This window comes from Molothrus ater, chromosome Z (genome assembly GCF_012460135.2).
Source record: "Molothrus ater isolate BHLD 08-10-18 breed brown headed cowbird chromosome Z, BPBGC_Mater_1.1, whole genome shotgun sequence".
Lineage (NCBI taxonomy): Eukaryota > Metazoa > Chordata > Aves > Passeriformes > Icteridae > Molothrus > Molothrus ater.
Window position 1 is genome coordinate 28,406,210 of NC_050511.2, and position 18,272 is coordinate 28,424,481.

General features: G+C 36.4%; 1 protein-coding gene across 4 annotated transcripts in view; it reads left to right on the forward strand.

The window, feature by feature from the left end:
• Positions 1-17,996, forward strand: part of KDM4C (lysine demethylase 4C) — a 250,048-nt gene extending 232,052 nt beyond the window's left edge. For all 4 annotated transcript variants that reach the window (XM_036403664.2, XM_036403665.2, XM_054517952.1 and 1 more), the window contains 3 exons: positions 11,278-11,397; positions 15,167-15,259; positions 17,006-17,996. In XM_036403664.2, coding sequence (XP_036259557.1) covers positions 11,278-11,397; positions 15,167-15,259; positions 17,006-17,182 — 390 coding nt within the window. In that variant the 3' untranslated portion in view covers positions 17,183-17,996. The remainder of the gene's footprint in view (positions 1-11,277; positions 11,398-15,166; positions 15,260-17,005) is intronic.
• Positions 17,997-18,272: the final 276 nt, after the last annotated feature.

An 18,272-nucleotide genomic window follows, 5' to 3' on the forward strand; every position in this document is an offset into this window, starting at 1 on the left:
GTACATTTGTTTTTTGTAGCATAACAATATTGCTGTGTAATTAAACTCACTACTCAGCAAGTTGTATGATTTGATCATTGACAAGTAATTCTGAAAAAATTTTGGAAAACAAATTTGAGAGCTGCATGACATATTTCAGAAAAAACTTAAGTTTTTTTTTTTCTGGCTTGATGGAATTGTAGAGATTGTATAGGATTTTACATACTTATTCTGTGAAATACTCCAATAGTTTTAATATTTATATATGTTATGAAGAATTTACTTTGAGTTTGTGAACAGGGAAAATTTATTTTAACACATTTTTGTAGTTGTGAACTTTTTCACTAGATTTACAAATGCTGATACACAGAATAGTATTGTTTTTACATGTGACTAATTGTTTGCATCTTCTGGATACTAATACAAATTAATTCCTGTTTTGAAAACTGTGCTCTTAGTAAGTTAAAATCAAGCTATTTCAAAATGAAAAACTAAGGTCTAAGGCTACAGATTAAAGGGTTTTATTCCATTGTTTAACTCTTGAAGCTACAAAGCATCAACAGATGTAGTAGTCTTATTTTAATCTAAAACTTGTTGTACAGTACTATCACTCTTGATTTAAGTGAGTCACTTTCACTTTATTATGGAGAGTATGAATAATTTTTCTGTTGCTCTTGTTTTTTTGTTTCCTATTACAGCAGGAAGACAGGCAACTTAATAGATAAGCATAAAAAATGAATATTGAACAGCTAATAGGCAAATTAGAGCCTCAAATAGTATTATCTTTGTACCATTTCCTTGTAGAATAGCCTTTCCTCTTTATGATGAAATGCTTTATGGATCCTAACAATAATGATGTTAGATGAGTTGAAGTTAATGCCTCACAGGAGAGGTAATGCATAATGCCTTGTAGGAGAAACAAAATGGAAGATAAATCATTACTTTGCAGTTCATGATAAGATGGCTGACTTTGCAGTGAGGCAGGTGAGAGAAAGAAATATATTACAACATTTCTTCCACTTGCAAAGGCAATGTGTGTCCTTGCCTGGGGCCACAATGAGTACAGCTGTGATGAGCCTATAGAGCATGGTGAAATCACTAGAATTTGCACAGGAATCTTTGAGGTAAGGTGGGATAGGAGAGTTTTTTCACCTCCCACCTCTTTTCTGGGAAAATCCAGGAATTGTAGAAATTTTTCATCTGTTAGTTTACAATACTGTAGTGCAGAAGAAGGTTATTACCAGACTTACTGGGGGTCAGTGGAGGAGGTGTTGGCAAACTCATATTTTCCTTCGTGTCTGTGTTGCATCCCAAGGAAGGGGCAGGAGCAGCACATGAGCTGGTCTTTGTACTTATCCAGCTGTAACGGATTCACAGGGAGCAAATATACATGTGGGCAGGATAGGAGGCACTACTGTAGCGTTCAGTCTCATCTGACTTTGGTGTAAGCATAAGATAGGATTTTCTGCTGCACTGCAGAACCCTTGTTCCTCATAGCTAATTAGACATCTGGGTGTCCTTGGCAACTTCATCTTCCTACTGCTGACACTCAGTTTTGTCCTATAATAGTGTATTGTACCCTTTAGTGTCCTCTCTTCTGTGCCTTATTGTGATGCCCAGTACCACCCTGGACATCCTAAGTTGCATTCTGCAGTGGTTTGAGTTGTCTTCTGGAAAACTATGTCTATCAATTAGCATTATGCATGAATTTATATTATTAACACTTCACTGAAAGGCAATGCAATGGTTAAAATAGTAACTTTCTAAGCTGGATAGAAAATAAGAAATTTTTAGATTTATGTGAGAATGAATGGTCCCATTTATATTCCAGTTTTCTTTTGTAAAAGCATATATTCAGTTTGTAGGAGAACATTCAGTAATATTTTAAAGACAACATATTATACGTCAATTTGAAGTATTTTTATACTCCATTTCGTGATTCAAAGCTAAATTTGTTGAATTACAGTAACTATTCTGTTAATCTGGTGATTTCACTGAATTTATATCAATTCAAAGCCGGAACTGCACTCCTGGGAATCAGGCCTTCTCTTTCAAATGCTAATGCACTGTGTAAATTGCTGTTCCTGTTTAGATAAAAATCTGACTGTGACAAATTAGCTACCACTCTCCTTTCCATTCAAATTGTCTTGGAACACATGAGACCTAATTTTGTATTTCTAAAAATTTGCATCAACTAGTATATCCTATCAGCTTTGGAAAGAAAAACAGTTCAGCAGTCTATTGAGATTAGTGGTTGTTTCAGAGATTTTCCACAATTTGTTTCTCCACTTGCACTTTAATGGGGTTGGTAGATATATTCAGAGTTTGTGATGTGATATTTTTCTGTATGGTCAGCTTTTCTAAATTGGAGGTATTGGTTGTAATTGCATTTGTCATGCTCCTTTTATGAAACAATCACCAGTGTGCAGGACTGTGGAAGCTTAATCACTAGCATTCGTGTTGAAAATTAATATTAGCTGAAGGAATGTAGTCAGAGAAGAAAATTTGATGAATGTTCTTTTGATGAAGTTCTTTTACAGAATGGCCTTGGAAAGGCCACTTCCTGATGTTATGGCAACCTTGTGCTGTTGGCATTGCTTCTGCACTCCTCCATGTTAAACCATCTTCATCTGGTTTCTGTTGGTGATACAGGGAGCACTATCTCATTATGTGTATCCTAGTAGCAATGAGGTAGGGTAGTAAATTTAACACAGGTCCTAATTTAAGGGGAAAATATAATAGCTAATCCTGCAGTTCAGCTGGAGTAACCATGAGGACTGTATCTGTGCAAAAGCCAAATAATCAGGCCTGGATTTTTTCTTACTTTTTCATGTTTAAAATCTAGGGACTAGAAACCCACTTTAAGTCTTACCAGTGAAAATCAGATGTAGTTAGTGTGTTTTGTCTGTGTTGTGAGAAGTTACTGTTAATTTTATGATTAACAGAAGAATACTAATCTATTTTAAATTGAAATGAATGTGTTATGAATGCAGTTTGCTGTAAAGTGCATTTCAGTTTCTCAAATATAAGAGGACAGAGGTTTTTGGTGTTTTGAGTTTTGGAGACTGTGCATTAATTTAAAGTTATTTTTCAGAAACCATGATATTTCTAGGATAAAAGTCAATACAATGGCATTCTCTTTGCAAATTGTGGTTAGATAGCCTAACAGTAAGGTTTGAACTATTCTTAGATATTTAAGAAATGCAGGGGATGACAGAAAATGAACAATTTCTGTTTTTCTGATTGATTCTAACAATATGTATAAATTTATGAAGACAGTATGATTTAGAGTAAAAATAATATGTAGATAGGTAGGAAAGTCAAGTTTAGTGCAATTACAGAATCTGAGTTTTCTTTAGTCAGTCTTTTCAATATCTGCTTCTCTTTGATCTTTGTAACCTCAGGGCTAGATTATGAGCTTTCAGTCTGCCAGGAGGAGGATTAAAATATTGTGCCATGGCCCCTCTGCAGCAGGGGTGGAACAATACAGAAAGGATCTGTTTCACCAGGCATACTGTGGGGCTGAAGCCAAGCTTCTGCTTACCTCTGCCTTTTGCCATTCCATCTTGCCTGATTGCATGGACAAGAACATACTGTTGGAAAGTTGGAAGAACTTTCTAATACAGAAAGCTGTGGCAGCACTATGAAATAGATTCTTACACAGTCTTTCTGGAAAACTGCTGTTGAGTGATTGAAATATGTCTTCCTAGAGGGTTATGGTGTCATATGATACAAAAATAATGAGTGACTTTGAAAGATGAGAATTACATTCAGCTAAAATAATTGTTACAAATACCATGTTTGAGCTAACATTTCAACTATCTTTAAACTGATAGCATCTCAGGAAAAATAATCCCAGTCAGGCTCTGTGTATTTTTATTCTAATCCATTACCATTAAGTGAAATAATTTATTAAATTTCTGTATATTTTATTTTCTTGCTATGTTTACAATGCCATACAGCAAAAAACAGATTAGAAGTAGTTACTAGTTCACAAAACCTGTTGCAAGAGTCACACTTAACCACTTCTAACCTGTGTTGTTTATGTCAATTATACTATCAGTGGTATTTGACAACAATTTCAATAAACAGTGGAGCATTTTGTACCTTGTTTTTGAAACAAAGCAAATCAGGAAGTGAAAGCCAGGAGTGTCAAGGCGACACAGAAATGTTTGCTAGATGACACTGAGGAAAATACCATAATTTGAATACAATTTAAGCAAACAAAAAAAATTTATTTTGAATACAGTCTAAACCAGAATGATTTGAAAAATAACAAAGCTCAGTACAGTGTCTGCCAGTTAAATAGATAAACAGTTCTATTAGTATTGAGGAAGATAAAACAGTAGCTCCTGAGGTTGTTCATAGGATTGGGATTGCTCAGTTAAAACACTCCTGAAGAAAGAGGTGCCAGCCGGATTTGTTTTCTTAGTTAATGCTTGATGACAGTTGACTGCTCTGTGTTACGGATTTTGTAGAGTCATTCCCCTGGGAATTGGGTGGAACAATGTTACTGATGTGGTAGATCTGAAACTTGTTTAACTCATTCCAAAAGAATTAAATGGTTTAGAAAAAGAGGAGGTTATTCTGCCTGTATAAAAATTTACTTTAAATTTATGCCAGTTGATGAATGTAAACCTCAAGTTTGTAGACAGTGATACAAGTGTCATGGGTTTGACATTGGCTAAATGCCAGTGCACCCATGAAAAATTGACTCATTCTCTTCTGCTATAGTTGAGCAGAGGAGAGGAAAACAAAAATTAAAGGGTGTTTCATGACTTGAGGTAAGGATTGTGAAGGAAAAACTTTAAGTGGAAAACATGCTCAAAAACTTAGAAGGTTTAAGTTGACAGAATGACAAAATTCAAATTACAGAATTGAAAGAGAATAATGAAAACTAAAATAAACATTTAGAACACTTTTCCCCCCACCCCTTCTTTCTTTCCCACCGACAGTACAGGGAGACAAATCCGGGGTTTTAGTCAGTCTGTCATTTCTAAAAATCTTCCTTCAGTTCACTTAGGGAGAGTTTCTTTTGCCATGCTGTGGGATCCTTCCCACAGGAGACAGCACTCTGTGAATTTCTCCTACATGGTTCTAATTTTCATGAGTAGCAGTCCCACCCGACCCTCCCATGGGCAAAGCAGTTATCCCACAACTGTTTTTTTCTTAGGCCATTAGTTCACAGGATGTTGTTTTTAAGGATTAGGTGCTCTAGTATAAAAGCAAGGGTCCTTTTCCTCTATGTCTGGAAGCAAGGTTCCTGCTCTCTCTCTGTTCAAGACTCTCACCAGATTACAGCTTTTCAGCATCCACACACTCCAGTGCGAGCACCTTTTTCTCATGGGCTGCAGGTGAATGCTTCATCGCTTCATGCACTTTATGAACTACAGGGAAACAGTTTGTTGTGTTATAGTCCTCACCATGGCTTGCAGAAGAATCTCAGCAACGACACCGAGCGCACCTCCTCCTCTCCCTCCCTCCTTTTCACCAACCTTAGTGTCACCATATTGTTGCGCCCGCGTGTTTTCACCTTTTCCTTTTTTCTGACTCAGGAGAGAATTGCTGTCCACAGGTTCATTTATTCTCAAGTTGTATCAACTGGAAAGTTTCTACAGAGTTCTGCAGCGCTGAAAGGTTGATCCCAACCAGGGTCCACATCGGGGAATTGCTCTCCATGCTTCTCGCTGCTGGTCACATGGTCCCTGCCAGTGCTGCAGGAACTCTGCCAGCTGCCACGGTGCCGGCTCCATTCAGCGCCTTTCCTCGTGTGGGCCATTGAAAAGGAAAAGCTGCTGCCGCCACTTCTGCCCTTTTGTCTGCAGCACAGCTGGCTATAAGGAGCTAAGAGAGTAAAGTTAATTGCGAGCCATGCTGAGATGCCAGCCACCACGGGGCGCCACCCCAGTTGCGCGTCCTGGCCACGTGGCCGCTCGCAGATCGGGATGGCAGCAGCCGCTTCTGGCCTTGGCTGCTCCCAGCCTGAGTCTCGGGGCTCCTGGCTGCATGGCCTGGCTGGGCCCTCCCCCATCCCTCCAAGGAGAGGGAGAAAGGAATTGCGCGCCTTCTTTCCTTCTTAAATATGTCATCACAGAGATTTTGCTAACTTCTCTAATTCGGCCAGCCAATGTGTCCATTGTCACAGCCTTTAGGGATTGGCTCTGCTGGACATAGTAGAAGTTCTGATGAGCTTCTCTCTCAGAAGCAGCCTCTGTGGCTTCCTCTGCCCCCACTAGAAAGGAAGTTGCTTTAACACAATAATAAAAATATTTATGCTTATTCAGATGAGTTAGTGGTGAATATGAGTAACCTTCAAGAAGACTTGCAGAGAATATTCACATTTAATACTGTATGCCATAATTTTTTTTTCTTCAACATCTTTCCAAGTTGTTGGCCTTCTCTTTTCATGCATAGGAAAAGAAATCTTAATCTTTATTGTATTGGGGTTGTTTTATATATATGAATTTTTAGAGCCATGTTTAGGAAAATGTCTCAGGAATAGTCATTAGCTTTAGAGAAAGGTCTTCAGACTTGCTACTTACGGATTGCAAATGTTTTTTACCTTGTAATGTTTTATTCTTTTCTCCCCTAGTAAGCTCACTGTAAGAGCGCAGATGTCAGAACTGAGTTTACTGATCTCCCACTCTGATCTGATCGAAATGAATATTTATATTATTCATTCTGATAGGAGACATTTTACAGAATGCTTATGCATGAGGGGAGGAAAAAGCAGCTTTGGAAGCAAGCACACTAGTCTTAAGTTATCAATTGCAGGATCAAGTTGGGGATCTTCCTCATCACACCTCATGTATGCTCTCTTGAGTTAGGGTGGAATCAGCTGTCATCCAAACCATTAACAAGAGCCAGGTAATGTGATGGACTCCTGGATTTGAATGGACTTATTGGTGGTTTTCTATTAGAATATTATTGTTTTCTGCAGCAGTTTTAAACATTTGTCTACTGTTGGGTTTATATCTCCCCTAAAAGGTGCCATATTGGCCAAATTTTCCTATTTTTAAACAAGTTTTTGAGATACAGTGACCAGTGCTCTCCCCAGCAGTAGACAGTACCAGACAGCTTCCTGTGCCACACTGACTGGAAGGAACTCCTTCTCCACAGAAGAGAGTCTCTTCCCCTGTGCCCAACAATGACATGAGGCTATATAGAATAACCTCCAGGCCCTATCCATGGCCCCTCCTGGCTACTGCAAAAATTAACCCTGTCCTTGCCAGAACCAGGACACCATCACAGAAGGCCTCTAGATCAGTCAGGCATGATTTGCCCTTAGCGAAGCCATGCTGGCTGTCTTGGGTCACCTCCTTGTCTTGCATGTGCCTTAATATGTCGTCCATGAAAATCTGCTCCTTGATTGTCTCATGCACAGAGGTGAAGCTCAAAGGTCTGTATTTTCCTGACTATACTTTCTTCTCATTTAAAAAAATAGAAGAGATGTTTCCTTTTACAGTCACCAAGAACTTTGTCTGACTACTCTGAATTTTCAAATATGATAGAGTAGCTTGGGAAAAGCACCAGCCAGTTCCCTCTGGAGTCTAGGTTGCATATCACCAGGGCTCATAGACTGGTACCTTTTCAAGTTCATCAGGTGGAGTCAAACCTGTGCTTGGCTTACAGTGGAAGGAACACTGATCCTGCAAGTCTATATAGAGGTTCACGGGGTAGATACTTGTTTTCAGTTGGCTCATTTGGATGAAATCTAAAAGAAGTCAAAGGCTCTTATAGTCGTACAATAAAAAAAAAATATTGAGTTTGAGATAGCTGATTTAGTAACCAGAAAATCAGGGAAACATTGTTGAAATGAAATTGTTGGCATCCAAGGTTCATCAGTTTTTAATGGCTTAGGAAAATAGTCTCAACAGTTAGTAAGTTCATCTTAGACCAGAATATCTGTACCTCTTTGCCTTAATTTAGGGGAAAGCATTTGAACGTATTTGAAGATATTTTCTTCAAGCATCATGATCGCAACATTTCAAGTTCCTGGATTCCAGTGCATGCTTCAGGTGCAGTCTTCCTTCTGTTTTCTTAGTGTAACTCCACAGTTCCTAGTCTGTGGGAACCATCATCTGCCACTGCAATTGGATTTGTTACTTGCAAATTCTGTGTCTGGCCTTAATAAATTAAACCAAGCGCTCTGGTAAAAACAATAGAATGTGAAGAAAAATAGAAAAAATGTCTTTTTTATCTGTAGTGCTCTGCATGTGAATTCCTTCATGACAGCATAAAAGACAACCCAAGTATTTCAAAATGGATTCCAAAATCTATTGCAAATAGATTGCTTACTATTTTAGTTTAGTGTATATAATGAATTCCAAAATAAATGTTTCTAAACTCAGAATGTACTACCTTTAATAAACAAGAAAACTTTCAGAATTATTATTATTATTATTATTATTACTTACAGGTTATGCACTTGAAGTGTCTTTTTGAATAGCTGTAAACTTAATACTGGGGAGACCATATCTGCAGTAATGTGTCTAATTATGGTCTTACCTGGACAAGAAGGATGTGGACATAGAGGAACAAATATGGTAAAAGGATATGAAAGTGATGGAGGAACCGAAGCATCTGTGATATGAGGGAACTGACAGAGCTGGGACTGTTCAGGAGAGCAGTAGACTCAGAAGGATCTCATCCAAATATGTCAACATGTGTTGTGGGAAGTAAAGAGGATGAAGCCACACACTTCTTGGTGATGCAGAATGACAGGAATAAAGACATCAGGTACCAACTGAAATACAGGAAATTCCTCAACACAGGATTTTTCTTCACTTAAGAAAATACTCTTTCACTGTGAGAGTTGTTGAATGCTTGAATTCATGGTCCAGGGAGGCCTTGAAGTATTCATCTTTAGAGATAGCTAGTCATGGTTGGAGTTGGAGCTCTGAGCTCTGCAAAAGCAGGAATGTGAAACTGGACATATAAGTGAATTGTATTTCCAGTACAGATGGGCATGATTTGTCCATTTCTATAAAGATGGAAATACATTATGTAATTGTATGGGAAATGTGCATGGTTTATAAGCTGATTGTAGATTGAGCCCACACTGTATGTTATTTACAGCTGGTATGGGGATGTTGAAGGATTGTTATACCAACCATATGCTGTCTGACTTTTTGTTATATGAGAAAAAAGTGAGGTTGCATTTTTGCCACTTTGTCAGTCTAAGAAATGGATCTTATCATTCCCAAGAAAAAAATTGTAAAAATTATTTGTGTAGTAAAAAGAGAATCTCAAATGGTTATGATCCTATGAAAAATAAAAGGTAGCAGCTCTGGTAGGAATTAATAAGAACTAGTACCAATTTACCAAATACTGTTCCATAGACTAAGACATTGTGATGATACATGAAGAATGAGGTTGTCATTTGTCTGGTTATTTGCATGAGGACTCTTAATTTTCCAAATGAGCAATTCCATTAGCTATCCTAGAGTCCGTGAGATATTTTTTCTTGTGGAAGTTGCAAAGGGAGTAATTCATGCTGGGCTTTTGTTCTTGGAAAATTAATGTTAGGCTTGACATTGTTGTTAGATTGTTTGTTTTCAGGAAATTTATTCCATTCCATGATGCATTTTAAAAGTTCATTTCAAGACACTTAGCCAAGGCTCCTTTTTTCTACTTTTGCAATAAATAGAAAGCGGAAGAAGTATCATAATGACAGTAACCACTTTGACAGTCATCACTAAGGAGAGAACAACTAAGAATACAGTCTAATTTAATTTATAGTCAGAGCCATGATAGCATTTAGTAATCCCTGTCCCCTGCAAAATCATAACTATTCTACTGAAGCAGCTATCCTTTCCCCTTTCCTCCTGCCTCTCCTGAAAGTATTGGGAAGGGTAATACAGTAATTCCGCCTACTCCAAATGTATGGTGACATTGAAAGGATATACTTTCTGTGTTTATCACAGCAACCTTTGCTGGGCAAACACAGAGGTCATATTTTAAAGCCTTTGCAAAACACCTGAGGGGTGACAGAGACAGTATTGTCATGCAGGAAAGTGTTTCTGTGAAAATCCAGCTTTTAATTTCTTTTATCCCATGTTGAATGAAACTAATGGATTAAGATACGTGTGATTAAAATCAGTTTGTAAAGGTTGGATTTGGCTAGAATGATATTACATCAAGATAATGTCCAAGTGAGGATCACTGGAGTGCATTTTTGCTCCCACATTTTAAGTTCTTTGTCATGATGATCATTGGCCTCTGTTGGAAGTGAATTGTTCAACTCAAAATACAAATATTTTTCTAAGTTATTCTATGTAAATCTAAGAAAACAGTGATAGTATTGTGGCAACCTGAGATAGCGCCAGGTCCTGTCACTGAGTCCTTATACCTGTGTCCTTGTCTTTATCTTCTCTCCTCCCACTGTAGACCATTTATGAGCTCAGGTAATGTGGTCACTAAGTCCTCTCACACCCAGGAGAATACCACTCAGTTAGCAGTAATTTACATTACAGGTCTTGTGATGTAGTCACTATGAAGGAGAGATGCCTTTGTTGGACTGAGGATTTGAGCAGAGAATTGATGAGCCCAGATGTGCCACATCATTTTTGGGTCCTTTTCTTTTTTTCTCATGTGAGCAACTGCTGTTATGAGTTTGTGGTTGGTGTGCTCTGAAAATGAGTCATGTAGGTCATACTGAGACATATCGGAAGAACATGTTGCAGCTACTGATGCTCTGATGTGCTCAACAAGTCAGGCACAAAAGTTGACCAAACCATTGGAACAAAAGTGCTTTATGTCCTACAGAAAAAAATATTTCCCCCTAATTTTATTTCACAAGCATTTGGATTCTTTTGTTTCTCCATCAGCTAAGCAAAAAACTTACTGGCATTCTCACCATTTATGGTTTGATCCATGTATGTTTCAGTCAGCAAAGATAGCATCCAGCAAAAAATGTGCTGTGGTTAACGAAACATGAACTACTTGCATATGTAAAAGAGAAAACATTGCACATATGCAATTGCACTTTAGTGATCCTTATTTTCAGTGTGTGTTAGAAATTAATTTTGGTCGAAGTGTATCACAGTTGCTGATAGCTATCTGATTTATGTATATGTTGTCTTGCCAATGCAGCATCAAGCTGTAAAGAGGGTTTTTCTGGTCAGTATTTAATTTTCATAAGGGCTAACATTAGCATTAGGCCGTTAGCAGGATTATAAAACTTGAAACATGCATGGTAATAAATCTTTTCCAATTACCAAGTTGTAAAAGCATCTTAGTGGTAATTTCAGTGCAGTGGCTCACTCACTGATTTGAGAATCCATCTTCTTTAAATAGAGCAGAGATTGCCTAAGGCTGGGTCCACCTGCAGAGGGAGAGGTTGTCCAAGTGAAATGGCCTGATGGAAAACTGTATGGTGCAAAGTATCTGGGAACAAATACAGCCCACATGTATCAGGTGAGTATCTGTGTTTATTACCATGCGCTTGCTAAGATGTCTTTATTGTAAATTGCTCATTTGGCTCTAGCATTGGCGTGGCCAGCCACACTTGGAAAGGAAGAAGACTGGAAAGGCCGTATAGTGAATTCTTATTGTAACTGTTACCACACTTTAACTAATATGTAAAACTTTCTAACGGTAGCAAGTGCTGTGCGCTGTTTGGGAGAGAGATTTCAGAAATTTACTTACAGAAAGAAAATTACTTGCTTTCTTTAAGATCTCGGTCAAACAGGTGTAAATTAAGATTGAAAGATGACATTTGTTATTTTCTGCAGGTTGTTTGCTTTCATTTTGTAAGTTCACAGCTAATTATATGATTAATGACATAAAATTAAGTATTGTATGAGCCTGCAATGAACCTCAGGCATTTCATAAGAGGTTGGAAGGGGAGACATTAGGAAGAAAAACATAACATTCTTTTGTCTGAGGCATTTTTTCATTAATTAATCTAAGGAGCATTTTATCTTCAGCAAAGGCAAAAGGGAACTGAACACTGAAGGCAAAGCTAAAAAGCTGACTTCTGATTTCAGAGTAACAATTACTGGTTTTTTTGAGCTTGCCTTTGAGAAAAATCAGTCAGCAGCTTTGAGTACCCAGGTGAATGGTAGAAACTGCAATAAAACAATCACAATAATAATAGCACTTCTGAAAGAATGATAATCTAGATCCATTTCTTTTATATATATGTAATAATTTTCACTTATGTAACTCTTTTCATCAGGGGGCCTCACATTACTGTACCAAAATGGCAAATTTACTGTTATATCTCTAGATAAATTAAGGCACAGGGAAACCAAGTTACTTGTTGCATTGACCTTCTCACTTTTCCAATGACTTGCAATCGAATTCAAGCACTCAAATGCCTAAAGTCTTGAACTAGTCTCTAAATCTTACCTCATCCCTTATATTTAGCAGCTGTATTATGTTGTGAAGGTCGAAAATTCTTTATAAAGTATGAAGATTATTTTTCTATAGTAACATTTATCTTCAAATTGTTTAATCTTTAACAGCTAGTCTTCTGAGGAATATTGTGAGGTAAATTAGATGAATGTTGTTTTCTTTCATATTTGAAGGAATTTGACGTAGTCAAAACAAACGTCTTATTTTAGACCTCTTGAACAACATGATGAAATGAGTTTTGTTTAAGGAAAATGGATAAGCATGTGGAGGCTCAGCAAGATTTAGAGTTCCTCAGCATAGCAAACATAAATTCCTGTAAATTGCCTCTAACAATCTGTATCATGGTGGGAAATTACAGAATTTAAAGATTAGAGGGAGCCCATATTGCAATACATAGAACTGTAGAGACAAGCAAGTATTTCGTCTTCAGGATGAGAGAGGAGGCTGCCTGTGGCCACAGACTGCAAAAAGTTTATGACAGGAAGGGTGCAAGATTAACTTCAAGACATACTAGTAGTTCTTACTCTGGTCTTTCTGAACAGTATCTAAAAGCTCCCAGGACTCACACATACACAAAGGTTTATTTTCATCTGGTGTGATCTGTGTTGTACCTTTGAGATTCTCTTACCCAGTCTTTTGCATGATTTCTTAGATCTCATAAGGCAAATCTGTTTTAGTTAAAAAATTCTGTGAATTTTTGTCATGTTCATCAGACATTTGTACCAAATGCAGCAGTACTTGAGCATGCAGGAGCTATGGCAAAATGCACCAGAATTTGTATCATACAGTTTTCATTTGTCAGCCAGTATCCTACAAAATTCCTAAGCAGAGCTAAACCTGCCAAATGAAGCAGATGCTCAAGTGAAATTATTAAGGTGATCTACAGCTGATTTCTTGATGATTTCTTATATTGAGGTTCTCAATTGAGTTAGAGTTTATTAAATTATCCATTCACTCCATTAATTGTTTTTTGACAGTTTTTCCTTCAATTTATGATGTGCTTACAGAAAAAATCTCATGAAGATAGTAACATCACACAGTATAGCAGCAGAATCCAAGTGAAATAACTTACTTGATAAAATGATGATTTGAAATGTAAGATCTGCAATCTGAATTGAATTGGAGCGATTTGGAATTGTGGGTTTATATTTTGCATGAATCATGATGCTATTGAAAGTCTTAGAGAAGCTCTTGTGTTTACTATCAGTGTAGGCAAATTATTTCCAGTGTGGTATGCTGGATTATACCTAAAGAACTGCCGCTTACTCTTCATTTTAAATGTGCAATATAGTTCATACTGCAAGTATGGCATTCTCTGGTATGGAATATTTGCATCCTACTGCACACCGTGAGTAAAAACAAATATACTGACCATTTAAGAAGAGATTTTCTTATCACATGGAATGTCAGAGTTAATCTCCTACCCAGTTTTTTCACCAGGGATGCAAAAAACATTATTACCAACTGTAATATGCAAAAATATTACCAAATGTATTGTGCAGGAAGGAGCAGGAATAGCAGAAAGACTGTTCTTGCACCCTGCATTGCCATCATTTAATTAAACAAGATTAAGGCAAATTGACCTTTAAGTTCCTCTAACATACTGCTAACAGAGTAGGCTTATGGGGTTAGTAACAGGAGCAGAAAGGAGTAAGGATGACTCTTGTGATTTTATTATCCATTTGTGTGCTCTATGCATTTTAAATGCATTCCAGATTTGTGCAGCCCTATTAGTTGCAGTGGAAAAATTGGTTTTAAGGAAGTTAATAGATCATAGTCTGTATCCTGGCTTTTGAGAATGGATATATGGATTTTTCAGCTGTTCACATATCAATCTGACATACTCAGCTACAGCAAGCTTTTAATTTGAAAAAAACACAGTCCATTTACAAATTCAAATGCATGATTGTTCATTTGTATCTGTAATAATACTTTTGATAAATCAGTATTCTCCTATGTTTGTACATGTGCTTATTCTTCTAGCCAAGTGTGCTGTTGTCATTCACATAGTCTCATTAAATTACCTAAGGATGTAGAATGGGACTTCTAATTTTTATACCAAAATATAAATTATCATTTCTGTGGGAGCTAAACTGCAGTCACAGATAATAGCTGAAGTTCACAACTGTTAGATGAAGTATTAAACTAGAGGAAAAAGTCAGCAGCTACTGAAAAAGCTTAAATGCTTCAAAGCCTCAGCATTTTAACATTCCTCACACCTAGTTACATTTCCTTTCTCATTTTCTGCTAACAGGGTTCATATTGGATTAAATCTAAACCTAAGCATGATAAAGCTTTTCATCTTCTGAACAGAGCATTTAAAAGAAATTCCATCAGATTCAATAAAATTCTGTTAACTGGTATTTCCTTAGTTGTCACTCACACTTTCTTTTGACATGGTCTTCCTCAACCTTGAATCACAGGATGTTAAAATTAATTTTTTATTTATCAGAAGCAACTTAAGAATTAGAGACAAATAAAAATGACACAAGGACATTTTAATCTGTCACTCCTTCAAAATAATGTTGCCTGTCTTGTTACTGTTCAGCATTCCTAATCTAAAAACTTTTACTTCCTTATATATGTGTCAGTGCTGATTTTGAAGTCTCTTTGCTTAGGTATTATTTCCAATGAAGTATATGTTGCAAATCCGAAGAAATAATATTTTTTACGTTTCAGCCCAATTTTGTGCTAAAACAGATAGCAAAATGTCTGTATATGTCTTCTTTGCTTACATATATATTTTCATATGGAAATATTTCCAGGAACTTCCTGCAAGAGTTAATTATTATTTTATTTTCAAATTCTGGTTTTTTTTTTCAATTAGGTGGAGTTTGAAGATGGTTCTCAAATAGTAATGAAGAGAGAAGAAATATATACACTGGATGAAGAGCTTCCTAAGAGAGTAAAAGCACGTTTAGTGAGTATTTGCTGATGTTAACTTTGTAATATGTGTATATGCTCAAAAGACCAATAACACTGTACTAGGATTTATTTTGGATTTTCGGTTTAAACAGACTCATGTTTTGTGAAGCCTGTGCTCTTCAGAGTAGCTAAATCAGCCCAATTAGGATGTGTCTCCATTTGCTAGTGAGATGGTTAGTTGTTCCTCCAGTACAGGCAAATGCTGTTGTCAGACATAATCTTTTCTCCTAAAAGGGACATCGTGTTTGTTTGATCTGTTAGATCAGGAATGACCAAGTTAGTAAACATTTAATTTGACAGACATTCTGTTCTTTCAGTTTACTTATAACAGATATTGTTTTTTAGAAACTTTTCAGCTTCTCAGAGCTTTGTGATTTTAAAAACCTTAATTTACTAAAAAGGCAATTAACTTCTTGTAAGAAACAATATAACTGATCAAAACTCATTAATGTTGCTGGCAGGATTTATCAGCATTTCACTAGTCTTTGGTTTAAAACCAAATCTTTGCTGCTTTTTTTTAAGTTTCCTGTTGTTTCAAGCAACATCCACCAGCTACATTTTTATGTATGTATGCCTAGTGGAAAAGTGTTGAACCTCACAGAGAGTGTAACTCATAGAGGTTGAAAAGGGAAAGTACTTCCATACATTTGTTGGAGGAGATGACTGTTTTTACCTGTCTTAAGACAGTTTTTTCTGATGTAAAGTGCACTGGTCAAACATTCTAGGTTAGGAAACCTTTATGTCAGTGAATTTGGGATAAATGCACAAATCTTCCAGTGTCCTGATTAGAGTTAAAATGTCTTGGAAAATGTTAAAAGAACCATCTAATGGGGCTTTTTATTATACTTGGAAAGCATACCATTGACTTTTTTTTTTGTTTAGAATGCAGGGTAATAATAAGAATAATAATAATGGGGTTTATGATATTGTTTTTAAAATTTATTTTTTAGAAATCAATGTCTTTTTATTTATTTGTATATTAACTTCATTAAGAAGTTAACTATAGATTTAAAACATTAAATTTGGCCACCTGACTAAAAACCACCCCAACAGTTATTGAAACTTCTGCATGATTTTTTACTAGTGCCTTAAAAACTAGAAATATACAGGTTAGTCCTCAAGCCATGCCCAACACCTCCTTCCTCTCCTTGTGCTGAACACAGTGAAAGTTAAAGATGGTCTATGATCCTGTTTCTATTTATTGAAGTAAAAGACACCAGTTTCTTCTAAATGATGTTTTTCTTAATCTTGGGAGTTCTTCCATGACTCCAGCAGTATAAGTTGGTCCAAAATATTTTGCCTCTGATTCTACCCAAATGGCTTGCTGTTTGTTGTTCCACTGCTTTGTTAGTGGGGATTCCCAACTGGTGTAAATTTGGTGACGGGTGACCAAACTGTGACCCTGATTCTTTGCAAATTAGGCAGTACCCAGGCTTCTTTTCAGGCATACATGACATAGTACCTTGCATTTAAAACTTTCCTGAATAATACAAGGTGGTGAATATTACATAATTCTGCTAGGATCAAACCTGCCCAATAGTTGCATCACTTCCATGTCACTGTTTTCTCACCTAGAATTATCATGACTGTGTGATCCCTGGATAAAATCCAGACTAACAACAGATGTTATTTACGTGTTTCCAATGAGCACTACAGACATAGAGAATTTAATGCAGAATAGGACATGCAAAATATGGAAAGATAAAAATTGTATGTCTGTGTAATTAATGTCTGGTTTTAGTCTACAGCTTCTGACATGAGATTTGAAGACACATTTTATGGAGCAGATATTATCTTGGGAGAGAAGAAAAGGCAGAGAGTATTGAGTTCTCGCTTTAAGAATGAATATGTGGATGATCCAGGATACCGCACCTTCTTAAAAAGCTCATTCCAGAAAAAATGCCAGAAAGGACTTTAAAGGAAGCAAGAGAAGAGAAAGGGTTCTTGATTAAAAAGCATGCAGCGTTATTTCCTGTTGGGTTTTTTAATTGAACACTCCGTTTTACAATTAACTAATCCATACACCAGCCTTGTAATATGAAGTACTTGAGTTCTGATTTCACCAGTAAGCGTATTTAAGAATTTGTAATATTTTGCAGTATAAAACCAGTGGAAAACCAGGAGAGATTAATAAATGATATGCTGAGGAGAAGTTTCAGTCCTGCTCTCATTGAAATAAGTGGTAAAATTCCCTTTGAATTCTTTGATTCATAATTCTGAGAAGGAGATATTTTAGTAAACAGAGGTAATGTCAGTGGCTTACTTTTTTCTGCACATAGGAAAGGATGTTAAGTTCAAAAATAGCAGTTTTTGTAAAACATTTTTAAAACAAAACCAGATTTGTACAGTACTGAGACAAAAAAGGCTGTACTTACTTTGTACAGTGCTTTTACATTTTTATGTCACTGCTGTTTTCACTAGGATTTGATGTGGACTCAGCTATTGACTTAGGTATTTTTGGCTTTTAAGGGAAGTATCTTCAGCACAGCAAGGGTATTTTGTATATTTAAAGAGACAGATTTTGGCAGTTTATTTTTAAACATGTTTTTCATAAGTCTATTAAAAATTGCTACTTGTAAAATATAAATTTCTTTCACTGTGTGTATGAAAATTAGAGTTTAAATATATATGCTTAACAGCCTAGTTTTGAATGAATATATTATGGCTTTTATTTTGAAATAATGTTCTAGCAATGTAATAATGTTTTAAAATAAATAAATGCTTTACTACAATTGCAACATTTTCCTGTTGATGTGATTTTGAACCCTATTTTTTCACACCTGTAGGAATCAAGAATATATGCTGTATTTTTCTGAACATAACAGAATATACATACAGACACTCACATAGCTTAATGTTAAAATGCAGAGTTGATAAGTACTGTACTTTCATTTCTTGTCTTTCTGTCTTTCGTATCTTGACCTTTCTGGATGTTTCACAGAAAGCAGAAAGTCTGAATTTGTCTGAACACTTGGGTATGTGAACCTAGAAGGGAGCGTTATCAAAAT